At 37.3% G+C, this 12027-nt stretch overlaps 1 protein-coding gene across 1 annotated transcript; it reads left to right on the plus strand.

The window, feature by feature from the left end:
- Positions 1 to 40: 40 nt before the first annotated feature.
- LOC113678493 (uncharacterized) lies at positions 41 to 11792 on the plus strand. The gene is made up of 15 exons (XM_089187138.1): positions 41 to 745; positions 2348 to 2524; positions 3171 to 3457; positions 4469 to 4580; positions 5451 to 5759; positions 6757 to 6830; positions 7504 to 7686; positions 7931 to 8104; positions 8550 to 8696; positions 8887 to 8967; positions 9238 to 9418; positions 9961 to 10021; positions 10312 to 10378; positions 10949 to 11029; positions 11178 to 11792. The coding sequence occupies exons 1-14, from the start codon at positions 602 to 604 to the stop codon at positions 10995 to 10997; spliced, it is 2046 nt and encodes a 681-aa protein (XP_089043264.1). The 5' UTR covers positions 41 to 601; the 3' UTR covers positions 10998 to 11029; positions 11178 to 11792.
- Positions 11793 to 12027: the final 235 nt, after the last annotated feature.

A 12027-nucleotide genomic window follows, 5' to 3' on the forward strand; every position in this document is an offset into this window, starting at 1 on the left:
CTGAACTACCAGATTTGGTATTTGTAAAGATGGGTGTATTTTCCTTTTTAAATTATTTCATAAATATGCGAAATAAAATTTTTCAAAGAAAAAATACATAACATCGAGTATGTAATTTCTGATACAACGTTATTTCGAACGCTATTTAGAAGTCGCCGTGAAATAAGAACTTTAGTAATATGATTATGCTCTGATAAAATTATAATTCTCTTCCGAGCATTTTTAGAGAGGGGAAAGCGGAGGAAAATAAACCTACAATCCGCGCTGGCTTTTATCGGTGCGATGTGTCGATCAGGGCTAATTTTCATTCACATCAAGATATAATTCCATAATAATTAATTATTATAATAAACTTTCCGCGGTGTATGTTGACTGCGTAGGAAATAACCTTATCGATCCAAATAAAGAAAGGTTATTTGGAGCTCTCGATTTCCGGTTTCTCCTTAGTTCCACTTCCGTTTTGTTCGAGAGCCAATCAGGTGTGAGAATAGACCCGAAGCTTCTGGATCGTGACCTGAGGGAAATTTGCGCTGGTTCAAAATATTTTGGGCTGATTTGTCACGAATGGGTAGGGTTTGCTCCAAATTTACCTGCTACTATTATGGCGAAAAAGAAAGACGCATATACAGTGATTCCAGTCAACGTTGAGGAGAAGGAAATGGAAGAGATGCAGCCAGTTACGGATAAAACCGATCAAGCCGAAGATGAGATGGAAGAACGCTTTGATAAAGAGTTCTGGCTGATGGTAAGAATTTGCAAAATTGTATTTGTCGCTTAGAGCTTTGACTTTTTACAGGAGTAAACCTCTCAAACACTATGCAAGATGTAAGTACTTTACATTTCAACTCTATGTTGTATATTGTAAAGCAATAAGCGACATTTTGAAATTTTTGTTTACAAGCTGCGTCACAAATTATAATGGCCAATATATACTGATCTTTCCCTTCAGTGCAAAATTCGTGGACTTTGTGTATGCTCTTTCACAACAAAATGCTCGGATTATCCTTGAATTAGTTTTTGAAACACTAGTAGCCTGAAAGTCGCAGTTAAAAATTAATTTGACCCTGAAAGGGTCATTTTATTAGAAAACTAAGCGCACAAATAAATCCAATATTGTTATTGATATGAAATCAAAGTCTCGAGTATGAGCTTACCCCTCTTAGTAACGCCTTGAACTGATTGATAAGTATCTTCTCCTAATATCAACATTATCCAGCAGATAGATGACACATGACCAAATATATATTTAGCCAGAGGTTGTTATCCTGATAGATAGTAAGTTAGCTAGATATAATTAGATCAGGCCCTGGTTGTTTAAAGGTGGATAACGCTACCCACTGGTAGATATTGTGCAGTATGTAATGGTAATAGGACTGAGTGGAGTCCAATTTGGTCAGTAATCATATGAGTAATAACAAACTTGCATGACTTCGCAGCAGGGGTCTGATTTGTTTATAATTTACAAGTATGATTACAGATGGAATGGGATGATGCAAAGTCTTATTACCAATTTATCATAAAAATGACAATTTCTGAGAAAGGATGAATAGCCAAGTTATCATTGAAAGTAAGGATAATTTGCGTTAAAAGACTAAACCACAACTTTGAGTGTGATTGGCTTATTGAACTTGTGGATAACACTGTCTAATAACAAACTGTCCAATAACAACTTGGCATCAATCAGTTGGTGAAAAACACGAGTTTCTTGAACCAACCACAACTGAGAAAATTGAAATTTTTATGATCAGTTTTGTTATTTCTTCTCTTCTGGATGGTAATTTATTGGTTGAATAGGGTTTTATGCCCTTCAAACATATCCCACTCTGCACCCAGAAAGGTGACAATAGATATTCTCAGAATAAAGGCCAATGGGAATATCTTAAATAACCGTGCACTATGTAAATAATTTACAAAAACTAGGTGAATCAGTTCATTTACCAAGGCTTCTATATATTTAACCCTTTGAATGGCCATACCATTGTGCACACTGTATGCCACATCAGTTTCACTGTAAATCAAACAAGAAATGCAAAGATTACATGCAAAGACCTTTGGGAAATAAAACTCATTACCAGTCTCCCTAAAAACCTCCCCTGAATCTCTGGTGCGGATCAAACTTGCTTCTGGTATGCTGAGGTTTTGAATGAATCTCTTAAAATATTGATGTACTCAGTACATTATGCTGGCACCTGAGAAGATAACATTTTGATGTACTCAGTACATCATACAGGCACTCAAGAAATTAAGATCTTCACAACTGGAATAACTTAAAATGGTTCTAAAATAAACGTCATTTAAATGAACAATTTAATTTTAGCAATTGCCTAATTGTACATGTAATACTTAGGTTCAAAACAAAGTGAAAGATGCAAACCTTTCATGGAATAGAGCAATGGATGAGGTCAGAGTGGATCGGCTAATCAAAAAATATGACAAAAATGCTCTTCTTGTCATTATTCAAGACTGGCCACAGAAGAAGAAATACATAGATAAACCAGAACTGATCCCAAGTTTGGAGTATCTGGTATGGAATTGCTGTTGTTTTAAGCTCCTTACACCCTAATATCAGTTTGTATATTCTCTATACTGTTCTCTGTACTTTTCCTAAGGTGCTAGAAAGGAGAATTTGTTTAAAAATCAAGAGCTAATTGAGTTGGTGATCATATCCTTTATTCTTGTGACCTCATTGTGTGATTCAGGGGTGAATATTGTAAGGAGGAATAAGTTGCTGGTTAATTGCTCCTTGAAGGGGGGTGGGGGGGGAAGGCAAAGAGTTAATTTTTTACTCAAATGGTTCAGGTAATGTTTTGCAATTACCTATAGTAGCAGCTGTTCAATGCTTGTTAGTGGTGCAGCATTATTTTGCATGTGCTCCAGGTTGCCAAGTCCTTTTTGGAATGACAGTGTTCCTAATCAAACTTTTGATGTGTTTGAAGAGGGTTTTTCTTAGCAGTTTGTTGGTTCTTCAGAATTTCAAACAGCAGGAATTAAGTTTTAAAGCAGTGGTACTGTTAGGAAACATTAGATGCCGGTCATTTTTGGGCATTAAGAAGTTATAGGGAAACAGAAAAACTTTGAATCTTCTAATGTTGCAGAAACCATGGTTAAGGGTCAAACAGCATGAACTGCTGAACTTAAAAAGGTAGTTTTTCTTTTACTTTCAACCTTAGATCAGTCGCCTAACAGTGATAATTCTTGAGAGGGACATAGAGGAAGTCTACAAATTTTTCCGTGTTCCAAAAGATAGTGATTCAGCCCAACCGACACTACTGCATCTGGCAGCGGAACAGAACTTCTTGCATGTCACAAAGTCATTGGCAGAACATTACCCAGGTCTGATGTACCTGTGGACCCACAAGAAAGATGATAATCCCAGTAGTTTACCAGTTGAGTTGGCCTTAAAGAAATACAAAGATGACACAGCAGCTTATCTAATATCTCAAATGAGGCACGATCGGTGAGTTTCTACTGCCTCTGGTGAGTTAACCCTTTAACTCCCATTAGTGACCAAGAAAGAATTTCTCCTCACAATATTAATACAATATCAACCACATAAGTGATGAGAATTAAGAAAAATATCAATTTGGAGATAGTTAGTTGATTCAATACTAAATTCTCAGTGTTACAAACATGATAATTGTATGGTTGACAGAAAAGAGAATCACAATTTTGATCTGGGAGTTAAAAGGTTAACACACTCAGATCTGTATACTAACCAGGCAACTACTGTAATATTATAAGGGAGTTCTGTCCAGATTACCTCAGTTTGTCCCACTGAAAACTTGGAAGAGATAATTTGATTCATTGACACTTCTCTGACAAGTTGTCTGATTTTTTTTTTCTTTCTTGTTTTTTTTCATGATATATTCATTCCCTCATCTGCAAATTTATATTCATTTATAGTTCTCAATATGATCATACACAAATTAATTTAATTTCAAAAGATCTACAGAACTTAAATACCCAGCTTGTATTAGTAATAGTTTTTTTTCTTTGGGTAACTAGAAATGTTAATTTTTAATCTTGAAAATTAATCTTTTTAATCTTAATCTGTAATTATTCTAATTCTGTAAACAGTTAACCCTTAACTCCGTGAAGTGATTAACAAGTAACTTCTCCCTATAATATCTAAACATTATCTAGCAAACATGTTATGAGAATATTCATTCTTATCAGGTCAAAGTTGTTACCTTGATCTGACACCAAATTCTCGTATCTCATTTACAAGGAAATGTGTAGAGCCAGAGGGGAGAATTAACAAACTGATCTTGGGAGTTAAAGGGTGAACAAATTGTTGATATTGATAAAAAGGAAATAGTCAATTAGTATAGTCATTCTGATGAAATTAGTCTTGCAAACAGAAATATGACTGGTGACCTGTGAACAAGTACACAATTCGATAAACCTGGAAAATTTTGGCACCAGAATGAAATAATGGTTTTTGTGACTGATTTGCTTGTTTCTCCAGAGTCCAGGAACTGTTCCTTTGTAAAGATGATGAGGAACAGTCAAGTGCAAAGTTTTTTTTTGGACATTATATCAGTTACAAAAACCCACGGACAAATGAACCTGGCATGAAGGTAGAGAAAAGTTTGTAAAGTATAGTTCTTAAAGGGTCATTGTTAAAAAAAGATTATTGTAGCTTAGTGTTAACTTTTTGGTGTCATCCTCTTGAAATATTTTTATCATAATGATTGTGGTTGTGTTTTAAACTTTCATGTAGTTGAAGGGGATTGATAGATGTTGCTCTTAGAGTCTATTTGATGTCTGTAGACAAAATATCAGTCACAGTTTAGTGTACAACATTCCTTTTCAGGACACAACCCCCAACCTTCACAGTGCATTATGACACCTTTTTCAGACAATCCCTTTGATGATAACTTTTATTATAGGGCATTCATTAGATGATTCATAAATAATATTGGAATTGGGAAACTGTGGGTTAATTTAAGTGGGGTTATACTCTGGAAATTTTGACAACTAGGAAAAATAGTGAAAAAAGCATTATGTCATAGAAGGTTTAAGATCTGCTGCTGTGATCATAGATTTTGCTTTTGACTCAATTTTTTTCCATATTCATAATTTGCAATGATAATTTTCTCGTTTTGATTAGAGAGTAATTTCTCCTTCAATTCACCTTTAGTTGTTAGTCTCATTAACCCTTAATCTGCCAAGATTTCATTAGTAATTCTCCTTACTGTCTGCCATACAATTTATGTGATGTTAGTTTAGAGAATTTGGAATTGGATCAACCAATAATCTCCTTATTCATATTATTCTTTATTCTCATTACTTGTCTGCTTCATATTGTACTGATTGTGTGAGGAGAAAATCTGTCTTGGTCACTAGTGGGACTTAAAGGGTTAAAGCCAAATGTTTATGTAGTTATTCACTTTTAAACTCTTCTTTCATTTTCTTTGGTCATAATTTTATGTTTTGCTTTCATTCAGAAAACAGTTATAGCAATTTTAGACAAGCTTATAGATCCTCATTGGCCATACCTACCACGTGGGATAGAATATGACGATAATGAAGAGGATATTGCAAGATCTTTAAGCAGCGTTCCTGATGATCCCATGAACTATGACTTTTTTTATCACGTACTGGAAGCGGACGAAAGCGGAAGACAGCCAAAAATAAAAGTGGCTACCGAAGTTGATGAGCAAGGAACTCCAATCAAGACTGAAACTGTGTCTAACCTGAAATTTAACCACAAGTCTCTATCATGTTTGAGACGAATTGCAGAGAGTGGAAATAAGGTATTTTTTTATCATTTCAGTTGCTCTGATGAAGGGTTAATGCTTGAGATGTCAGCATAGAAACTCTCTATGGGGGCTAATTAACATTATCAACTCAAGTGGTTACACCAAATTATCTTTTTGTACTTCCCAAACAATACGGCGTCTCAGTTGCTATAGAAACCTACCCCTTAATGTTTTTGGTTAGTTGATCCTTTCATGCTCAGGAGCAATCCAAAGATGATTAGCATTAGCACTACTACTCTGCTTCACATGGGATGCCAGTCGTTTACAAAGCCCTCCCCCCCCCCCCCCCCTCCACCCTCAGCATTTCCCTTGGTTTCCGCCCTTTAGGTTCACTGGTACCTCGTTATACCTGTGTACCTCTTTTTATCTGGATTCCAGTCCAGCGCGTGCCATACAAGTTTCAGTGCGTCTCACCTATCAAGAGTGGAGTCCTGTTTGATCTTCTACCTCGAGTATCTAACTCTTTGAAATTTAGTATTATGAACTGAGTTGATAACGTAAATTGGCCTAAAGAGTTTCAAACTTACGTTTCGAGTGTTAGCCTTTCGTCAGAGCGAAACGTCAGCTTTAGAACTCTTTACGGTGGCCAATTTACGTTATCAACTCAGTTCATAATACTAAATTACCCTGTTCAGTATACTCTCCCACCGACGCAGCAGCACAGTTTCTTCAGAAACTTACCCCTTTTTATCTAACTCTTGAATAAATTATAACAAGCTTTCTATCTCGGATTAAGTCGCTTAATTTTTTTCCTTGAAATTTTGGCCCTTTAACATCAAAAGAAGAGTTAGTTGCAATTGAACTTAAATCTCCTTTGCAGTCGTTGTTTGTTCTTCTCATGCAACGGATTTTCATCCACGCAAGGAAATGTGGTTTTAATGCAAGCAGCTTTTGGTGTGGGAGAGAAAGCGTGACTGCCTTGTGTGACTACCTTGCGTGACAAATTCAAACAACGCCTTGCCTGCAACTACACTTATTTTGGTTTTTTCAGGCAGCAGTGCAACACCCTGTTGTGCGAATGTTAGTCTCCAGAAAATGGAACAAGTTTGCTCACTGGTGGTTTTGGTAAGAGCCTCTTTGGTACAGATTATGAAGTCTTGTGTTTAGTCATCCAAGACAGGCCATCAATAATCTTAGTACACCGTTGAACTCCATGATCTGATCTTTGACTCCCCCCTCTGGCTGCTACTCATTTCCCTCAAGCTGCTACTCTTGTAAAATAGTTTCAAGAATCTGTTGTTAGGCAAAGGTATCAACTTTTACCAGATGAGTATTCTCATTACCCGTTTGCTGGCTAATGTATAGGTCTTCTTAGGAGAAGTTACTCGTTAATAATTTGTGGGAGTGTAAGGGTTAAGCTGATGAACTCTTCTCTTCCGTCTCGCTGAAATTCCCATCTTTTGTTGAGTTTCTTTTCATGCAGCCTTGTTAATACCAACACGATAAAATCACTCGTTTTTACGCGTGATGCTTTCTACGTCTTGAAATGCTTAGACCAAATTTTTAAGAGTATCGTTGTTAATCTTCTTCAGCTTTGTTCCTTCATGGTTCGTTATTGTCTATGAAGAGTTTTTTCATTTTACTGCGATAACATTTTTCTAGCCTCTTCCAAGTTGTTGCCACTGCAGTTCTGCGCATTGCAATAAATGACTCGAAATTTCTACGCGCAGGCTCAGTCATCGGCAAAGCCACACGTAATTTCCGCAAATGTTAAAATTTAAATCTCTTCCTATTTCAGTGTTGAAGGCTCTTTCTACATTGTGTTTTTAACACTGTTATCTTACGCCCTTATCTACGGCTCGACGCTTGACGATCCAACTCAGTACGGTGGCAGAGCGAATGGCCTGCGTTTGTTCTGTGAAGTTCTTTCCATCATCTTCCTTATGTTTTACTTCTTTGAAGAGGTCAACCAAGCAGAACGGTCAGTATTTCAACCTAACTTAAAAAACTTACATAAAAAATGGTTAGATTCAAGTTGAAAACTAGTTTGACTTATGGAGAATTTTTCAATTGTATGCTAAAAGTAATCCGGCAGATGAGCGTTCTCACTACTGCGCCATCTCTGCTAAGCTTCTATTTGGAATAGATTTCAAGGTAGTTAATTGTGTTCTAACAGCCCAAGAGGTTCAAGTAACCGTCAGTTTAACTGCTGTGTTTATTTTCAGGGAGCGGAGAACTTATTTCAAGGATCCGTACAATTATTTTGATTGGTTGGGTCTCATTTTGACCTTCCTTGTGATTCCTCTTCGATTTGCCGAAGTCAGATATCAGTGGAACGTGGCAGCCCTCGGTTATCTGTTTAATTTTCTCCGACTTTTCAAGTTTTCGTGCGTTACAAGGTAAACTACTTATGTGCATCCCTTGGTTTTTGAAATGTTTCTTGATCTCCTTGGCTCTAGCTTCTTTGAAAATAAGTGTGTCACGCAAATAAGTCAGAATTGAGAATTGTCGATGTGTGGTCGCTCCGGATCTACATTTGCGGTTACTGGAAGCTTCGCCCCATTACAAGTTCGCCCACTCTGAGTTCGTTCCCGTTACGACGAAGAACGTCTCATTTTTGGTACATCGCGGAGGAAAACAAACTGTATTTAGATGATATTTTGTACCCATCTCGATCATGTTTTCTTATTAGCCAAAACGTTTCTAGAAACCGATCTTTAGTTATCTTTCATTTGTCGAGACAAGTTGGTGTCAGGAGAGAACTTCTAATGGGCAAACTCTACATAAACCGCACCAGGATTATTCCGTCATCCAGTGCTGACTTTCTTAATTTTTACTTCGTAGAACCACGGGTTTGTATACCAAGACTCTTGCCAGGATCATCTACCGCGATATCACTCGCTTTAGTGTGGTGTTTAGCATAGTGTTTCTTGGATTCTGTGGCGCCATGTTTATGGCGCTGAAAGCTACTGTTTCTCAGGAGCTTTTTAGGTAAGGTAGAGGTGAAATCGAGTTTTCAAACTTAGTCAGTTGCTCAGATTATACTCTTTACTCAGCACGAGCTTAAGACACCCTCAAACATATACGCTCCGTTGTTTGACGGCCAATAATTTCCCTTGTTAGTTGCTGAATTGTTATCAGCGCTAGTGAAGCCATTACATTTTTGTGTTCTTTCTTTTAGTAATTACGCTTGGTTGATGTTAGCTGCCGTACGAGCTCTCGTCGAGCAGCAACCGGCCGAAGAAGACTACTCAAAGTTCAGGTGAAATATGATTTTGTTTCATTCAGCCCTCACCAGGCTGTCGGTCAGTGGAAACGAGCGAAAAGAAAAAGGGGCGCTCCGTTTCCCTGAAAACTGAGGTTTTTCGCTCACCCTGGCTCTTTCGCTCGTCTGCCCTGATTGAGAGCCAGAAACAGGTTTCATAACGTATTCTCTTGTTTTACTATAAGTAGCCTTGTGAGTTCACGGTTTGGAAACTGATGACTCTTTGAGTGCCACTTAATCAAACCGTTGTGTGTTGTTTTCCGTCAGCTGGTTGTCGATCTTGATACTTTTGGCTTACATGGCGATGGTTATCGTTATACTCCTCAACATTCTCATAGCCCAGCTGAGCTATACTTACAGTGAAGCAAAGAAGACCGCTAAGCTGCAATACGCCATCGACACCATGTTTATTGTCACCCGATTGGAGTACAGCAGATGTTTAAGATGGGTAAGCAATGCACTTACTCTTTTAAAATGCTTAGAATGCCATTCAATTTTTTAGTGCGCTAGATCCCGTCGTAATGGTGTGATCTAGGTTCATTACAAAGTCTCCTTTCGGTTTTCACCCTTATCATACGTGAAAATTTATATGCATGTGAAATTTGCCATGTGAAGGCGACTGAAAAGCATTCTAAGCATGAGGAAAATCTTGCCTTCTCCACAAAGTGTTTTGAAGTAGTTTTGAGAGTTGTTGTTGGAGCGTACACAAGTAAAACTTGAATTAACCCATGCGCTTTAGAACCTCGATGTCGATTTGTAGCTGGACCAATTGCAAATTTTGAACTAAAAGAACAATTTACAAATCTTCGTTAGTTCTGCAGGGTAAGATAGTAATTTGTTTCTGCTATTCGCCCTACATGTAAGATAATTATCAAGCAAAAGGAAATGCGCTCTGAGGATTCTTAACAACATCGGCTCTGGAGTGGTTGTTCTCGACTATTTAATTGTTGACGGCTAAGTAATTCATTTTACTTTGTTTTTTTTTATTAGAATTTAAGGATAAAGAACTACTTAGACGGTGCCTGGATAAGCGAGGAAGATTTAGCCAAAGGTATCTTCCCTAAATTTCCGTTGAAAATTTAATAGAATGGACAACGTAATGATCAACTTGTGTTTACGATCACAGTTTCGTCCTCAGAATCAAGTGTAGTAATTACACAATGTAGGCCACCCCTGTTTGATGTTTCGTTTCCCTTTATCTTGCTTGAAATAAAAACAAAAAAATTGCTCAGGAAGCCATAATCTGGGGAGGCCTGGATGTAGGAGCCAGAAGGCCTGGTTACGCATATACTTTCACTTACAAATGTTTTCCTAACCAACACAAAATTGTTTCATTCCCAGAACTTTTGGAATACACGGATAATCGACATCCTTTTGAGACAATGGAGGAAAGACTGACTGATATCAGGTAATTAGAAAAACCTACAAACTGAGAACTACAAATATCGTCGTGTGTTTGTACTCTAGCACGTTTGTAATTGTGATGTTTATGACGGGCTTGGGGATGAGAAAGCCGAGCTTGCGAGGTTAAGCAAGAGGCCTGGATCAAAGAGCCTTCACTTTGAAGACCTTTATTGTATTTTTTTAAAAATAATTTTCGAAAAAGAGGCAGCAATCACTGCAGAAGCTTTTAATTTAATAAAAACGTACGTGAAAAATTTACGCACTTCTGCCTGGCTGAAAAAGATTGCATTCTCATGTAATACGAGTGCAAAGTTGTGACACGGGTGCAAAGGTTTTACAAATAGCGCGCGCACACTTTCAAAATTTGTGTTGCCTTTCTGTGATGTTTTTACATTTACATTATTATCAAGTAATGACATGATTTCTCTTGCAATTTTATGAAATAGGCACACTTGCCTTATGGGCTCGTGTAATTTTGTCGTCCTTGAAAAATTTACTCGTGCTTATTGACACCAAATTGCACTCGAAATCATGTTAACTTTACTTAATAACGTCATTGTTCTTCCTCACTCAGGGAGATTATGAGAAAAGTTGTCAGGAAAGGGAAAGATAAGGAAGCTTAGAATGTTGTGGAAGAAGAACTGATTCTTCCAATGTAAGTAAACGTATTTGTTTGCAGAAGGTTGTAACGTTTATATTTTTCCTAAATTTCAACATCTTATTTTTTCAAATTCAAAAAGGGGGAAACTGGAACATATTATTTTTCACTTTTTCATTTCGTGTTGTTATCTCTTGTTTTGTAGTGCTCGTACAGAAAAACCGCTGGGATCAAAAACTAATCCTCAGTGAATGACGAGCCCTGTTCCATGAGACATCAAGTGCTTGTCGATAAAGTAACTAGTTTGTTTTCCATCTGCACCAATTATGAGAGCTGTGACTGGATGAATGGGAGGTATATTGAACATATGCAAATAGTCATCTAAAAAGTAAACACCCAGCCCGATTTAGAAATAGACCTCGAAACCGTTTGACGTTTTCTATTAAGCTTCGTTTTTGACGGTTGATGGTAAGGAGTTCATGCTTTGTGAACCAGCCGCTCAAGCGTTGTAGTGGAGGTAACGATCACAGTGCCGTAAATCACAGCTATAGCTTTGAAGGCTTTTTAGCCGGACAATGTGGCAGTACATTGTGACGATCTTATAAAAATCCTACACCTTATATTTGTATCTCGTGGAGTAATAAGCTAAGAAAGAAAATTATTCTCGTTACGGTCCATTTTCCAATTTGTGTCAATTTGTGTAAGTGATAAGAAGTATGAACAGGTAATTTTCTGTGACTCAATTCAACGATAAGTCGACCCTCCTTTTAGGTAAATGTAATAGTCTTATGTGTTAATGCATTAAAGGAAAATTAGTTGAGACTTTGTGATCAGGTCATTTTTCTCACACAGTAATGCCCCAAACCTTAAAAGAAAGAAAGGAAAAGAAAAAATTGAAAGTAAAATAAAGGAAGAAAGAGAGAATGAGAGAACGTATGAACAAATGTGGGTACGAACGCACGAACTAACGAACGAACGCACGAACTAACGAATGAACGCACGAACTAACGAACAAACGCACGAACTAACGAACGAATGCACGAACTAACGAATGA

The sequence above is a fragment of the Pocillopora damicornis genome, chromosome 11 (assembly GCF_964200805.1).
Source record: "Pocillopora damicornis chromosome 11, jaPocDami1.2, whole genome shotgun sequence".
Taxonomy (NCBI): Eukaryota; Metazoa; Cnidaria; class Anthozoa; order Scleractinia; family Pocilloporidae; genus Pocillopora; species Pocillopora damicornis.

What these genes read in the sequence shown, in the direction of transcription:
- LOC113678493 (XM_089187138.1), top strand. Translation starts at nt 602, where the DNA reads ATGGCGAAAAAGAAAGACGCATATACAGTGATTCCAGTCAACGTTGAG. An exon ending in ATAAAGAGTTCTGGCTGATG is followed by an intron (nt 746 to 2,347) that starts GTAAGAATTTGC and finishes TGTAATACTTAG; the next exon opens with GTTCAAAACAAAGTGAAAGA. An exon ending in GTTTCTCAGGAGCTTTTTAG is followed by an intron (nt 8,697 to 8,886) that starts GTAAGGTAGAGG and finishes TCTTTCTTTTAG; the next exon opens with TAATTACGCTTGGTTGATGT.